Raw genomic sequence first — 3,891 nt, 5'->3', positions numbered from 1 at the left:
CTGTAGTGGGTGAGACAGTGGGTGGTGGGCTGTAGTGGGTGAGACAGTGGGAGGTGGGCTGTAGTGGGTGAGACAGTGGGCGGTGGGCTGTAGTGGCTGGAACAGGAAGGGGTGGACTGTAGTGGGTGAGACAGTGGGTGGTGGGCTGCAGTGGGTGAGACAGTGGGTGGTGAGCTGTAGCTGGTGAGACAGTGGGTGGTGGGCTGTAGTGGCTGGAACAGGAAGGGGTGGGCTGTAGTGGGTGAGACAGTGGGTGGTGGGCTGTAGTGGGTGGGACAGTGGGTGGTGGCCTGTAGTGCGTGGGACAGTGGGTGGTGGGCTGTAGTGGGTGGGACAGTGGGTGGTGGGCTGTAGTGGCTGGAACAGGAAGGGGTGGGCTGTTAGTAGCTGGAACAGGAAGGGGTGGGCTGTTAGTGGGTGGGACAGTGGGCGGTGGGCTGTAGTGGCTGGAACAGGAAGAGGTGGGCTGTAGTGGGCGAGACAGTGGGTGGTGGGCTGTAGTGGCTGGAACAGGAAGGGGTGGGCTGTAGTGGGTGAGACAGTGGGCGGTGGGCTGTAGTGGCTGGAACAGGAAGGGGTGGACTGTAGCGGGTGAGACAGTGGGCGGTGGGCTGTAGTGGCTGGAACAGGAAGGAGTGGACTGTGGCGGGTGAGACGGGGTGGTGGGCTGTAGTGGCTGGAACAGGAAGGGGTGGACTGTGGCGGGTGAGATGGGGTGGTGGGCTGTAGTGGCTGGAACAGGAAGGGGTGGACTGTGGCGGGTGAGCCGGGGACAGGGTCCTCTGTGCCGGGTAAGACATGAAGGGTGGGGGATGATGCGTGACACTGTGTTTCGGCCTGGCCCCCAGCGCTTCCTCCAGGACCCCTACTCCACCACCTTCAGCAGCTTCTCCCGAGTAACCAACTTCTTCCGGGGAGCCCTGCAGCCGCACCTGGAAGGGGCCTCCTCCGACCTACCCCCGCCTCCAGAGGACGAGCCAGAGCCTGGCTTCGAAGTCATTTCCTGCGTGAGTCTCAGAGGCGACATGGCTCCTTCTTGGCTCTGGCACTTGGGCTTGTGGTGTCATGTCCCCTCAGTAAGTGGGAGATGCCGATGGGTCGATCGCAGCACGTGCTCCTGCCTGTGGTGGGCACATGGTGAGAGCTGTGGGGGCAGATTTGTTACGAAGCCAGAGAAGGACCTTCCTGCCCCCAACACCAGTGTGGGCCTGGGCTTGGCCTGGAGGTGCGCTGGGAGGGGACTCGTTGGCCACACGGCCTTGGGCTCACTTGCTTTGTGTCTGCAGGTCGAGCTGGGGCCACGTCCGGCCGTGGAGCGGACCCCTCCAGTCACAGAGGAGGAGTGGGCGCACCACATGGGCCCCGAGGGCCGCCTGCAGCAGGTCCCAGAGCTGAAGGCCCGCATCTTCTCCGGGGTGAGGCGCTGGGGTGGGTCGGATGAGGCTGGGCAGGTGCGGTGGGCAGTCCGGAGGAGCCCCTCTGAGCTGCCTGTTCCCCTCTGCCACCGTGCCCCCTCACAGGGTCTGAGCCCCAGCTTACGGCGTGAAGCCTGGAAGTTCCTCCTGGGGTACCTCAGCTGGGAGGGCACAGCTGAGGAGCACAAGGCCCACGTGCGCAAGAAAACGTGAGTGAGCCTCCCTCCGTGGCCGCCTGCTCCCGGGGGCGGCCGTAGGACCGGGGTTTGGGGGGGTCCGCCTGCGGCTGAGCCCTCCTGTGCGCCTGTTTCTTTCAGAATATGGTTCCCTCCTTGATTAATGCTCTAAGTGTGGAAGGGATGAATGTCCCTGCTTACGGCCGGTCCGGCGTGACGCCAGATTGAGATCCCTCAGGGAGGGCCCTGATAGGATGGCTTTGTTTGTGACCACTCCCAGGTCCCCTGCTACCTGTGGTCCTTGGCACAGAGCTCCCTCGTTCACATGGCCTTGTCTGGCCCGTTCTCTCTGATGTCTCTCTGTCTTTCCCTGAGCTGATGGAAGTTTTGACCAGCACCAGGTGCCTGGTGCCCAGCGTGACCACCCCTGACCCTCAGTAGATGTGCATGTGGCTGGTCCAGGACTTTTCCTGGATCCTGAAACACTGGCTTCAAGTCCCCACGGGAGGGGCCGTCCGGGCACCCTGTCCCCGCTCTGGAGGCCATGTCCAGCGTCCACTGTCGGTGTGTCCCTCCCTGTGCCCTCCTGTAGCAGTCCTCACGACTGTGACACATTTGTAACCCCACAGAACCATTTCCCCACGTTCCTGACACACGCCTATACCTGCTGTGTGCCTGGTGCCGGGTGGGACCTGTGGGGAACTGGTGCAGGGAGTGGTGTAGCTGTGCTGGACAGCTTACTTCTCGAGCGCTGCTGAGACACAGGTACCGCCAGCGGTGGCTTAAACAGGAGCTTTTTCTCACAGTGTGGGAGGCCGAGTTCAGGATGCTGGGCTCTGTCTGCCCTGGGGGAAGGGATCCTCTCTCTGGGCCCTCTCTCTGCGGGCCCTGGGGGAAGGTTCTTTTCTCTGGGCTTCTGTTTTCTGTGTGGTTTGGCATCAGTCTTGCTCTGTTGCTTTTATTTCTCAAGAGAGGTTCACTCAAAGATACACGCTACGCTGGCCCAGCCTCCCTCACAGCACAGAGACAGTCCAGCCCAGAGCGGGATAGTAACCACAGACACAGGCTGCATTTTCAGGGACACAGTTCAGTCCATAACACCTCCATTCAATCCATCGGCCTTGACAGACTATACAAAGGACAGTACATAGAAAGAGAAGCCCTCAGCAAAGTTGTGAGGGCAGTGTAAGGAATGACCAGGAGTCCTCCTTGATCTGAGGGGGCCGCCAAGCTGAGCCCTGCTGGACCCAGAAGCGACACTAGGTCGGGGTCCCAGCGGTCCTCTTGTCTCCCGACATCCCACGAGACAGGCCATACCTGGGGCCTAGCGTCATGTCCTCCCTCAATCCACCCACAGGGACGAGTATTTCCGCATGAAGCTGCAGTGGAAGTCCGTGAGCCCAGAGCAGGAGCGGAGAAACTCCTTGCTGCGGGGATACCGCAGCCTCATCGGTGGGTGTCCCCAGCTAGGGGTGGCAGGAGTGGGAACAGGGGACACGATTGTGTGAGCAGGGACCACGCGTGAGCAGACGGCGTGGAGGTCTGAGAGAGAGCAGACCAGGGCATGGGGAGGAGCAGAGTAGAGCCAGGCTGCGTGGGTTCAAAGCCCGACCCTGCCCTTCTCAATCTCTGACTGCGTGCCAAGCTATTCTGCCTTCCGAGTCTCTGCTTTTCCTCTTGGAGACAGGTGTGGAGGGGTCCCCGTTGGCACAGTGGTTCAGTACTCACCTGCTGACAAAGAGGTTGGCAGTTCAAAGCCTCCAACCGCTCCGCAGGTTCACAACAGTGTGGCGATCTGCGACGGTGATCACTGCCCTGTAACCCTCCGGGGCCGTTCTCTGTCCAGTGAATCCCATAGACTGAGCAGCAGAGGGAGATGAGGGGCGCCTGTCGAGTGCCCCGAGTCAGGAATGTTCATGATTGTTGCTTGTACTCACCCCTCCTGCACCCTGAGAGTTAAGCCTAAGCAGGAGGTCTGCACCCCCGAGGAGGAATGAGAGCCGGTGACCAGAGGGCCAAGCCCCTCACATTTCTCCACTCTGTGTCCCCATACTCTCTGCACAGAGCGAGATGTGAGCCGGACAGACAGAAACAACAGGTTCTACGAGGGCCCGGAGAATCCCGGGCTGGGCCTGCTCAGTGACATCCTCCTCACCTACTGCATGTACCACTTCGACCTCGGTGAGGGCCTGGCCGGAGCGGGGCCTACAGGCTGGGATGCGGAGGGCAAATACAGAGAGCCGGGCAGGGGCGGGGCCTCCAGGGCAGGATGCTGAGGGCTGGGGCGGGGCTTCCAGGGC

At 61.5% G+C, this 3,891-nt stretch overlaps 1 protein-coding gene across 2 annotated transcripts in view; it reads left to right on the top strand.

Moving 5' to 3' along the window:
* The window catches only part of TBC1D17 (TBC1 domain family, member 17), a 19,999-nt gene that overhangs the window by 8,649 nt on the left and 7,459 nt on the right, over nucleotides 1–3,891 (top strand). For both annotated transcript variants that reach the window (XM_006898647.1, XM_006898646.1), the window contains 5 exons: nucleotides 849–1,007; nucleotides 1,287–1,415; nucleotides 1,521–1,624; nucleotides 2,949–3,043; nucleotides 3,656–3,772. In XM_006898647.1, coding sequence (XP_006898709.1) covers nucleotides 849–1,007; nucleotides 1,287–1,415; nucleotides 1,521–1,624; nucleotides 2,949–3,043; nucleotides 3,656–3,772 — 604 coding nt within the window. The remainder of the gene's footprint in view (nucleotides 1–848; nucleotides 1,008–1,286; nucleotides 1,416–1,520; nucleotides 1,625–2,948; nucleotides 3,044–3,655; nucleotides 3,773–3,891) is intronic.

The sequence above is a fragment of the Elephantulus edwardii genome, unplaced genomic scaffold, assembly GCF_000299155.1.
Source record: "Elephantulus edwardii isolate Elephantulus edwardi_28Jun2011 unplaced genomic scaffold, EleEdw1.0 scaffold00236, whole genome shotgun sequence".
Lineage (NCBI taxonomy): Eukaryota > Metazoa > Chordata > Mammalia > Macroscelidea > Macroscelididae > Elephantulus > Elephantulus edwardii.
Note: the sequence above shows the minus strand (reverse complement) of the source record. Positions and strands in the feature narration are given on the sequence as shown.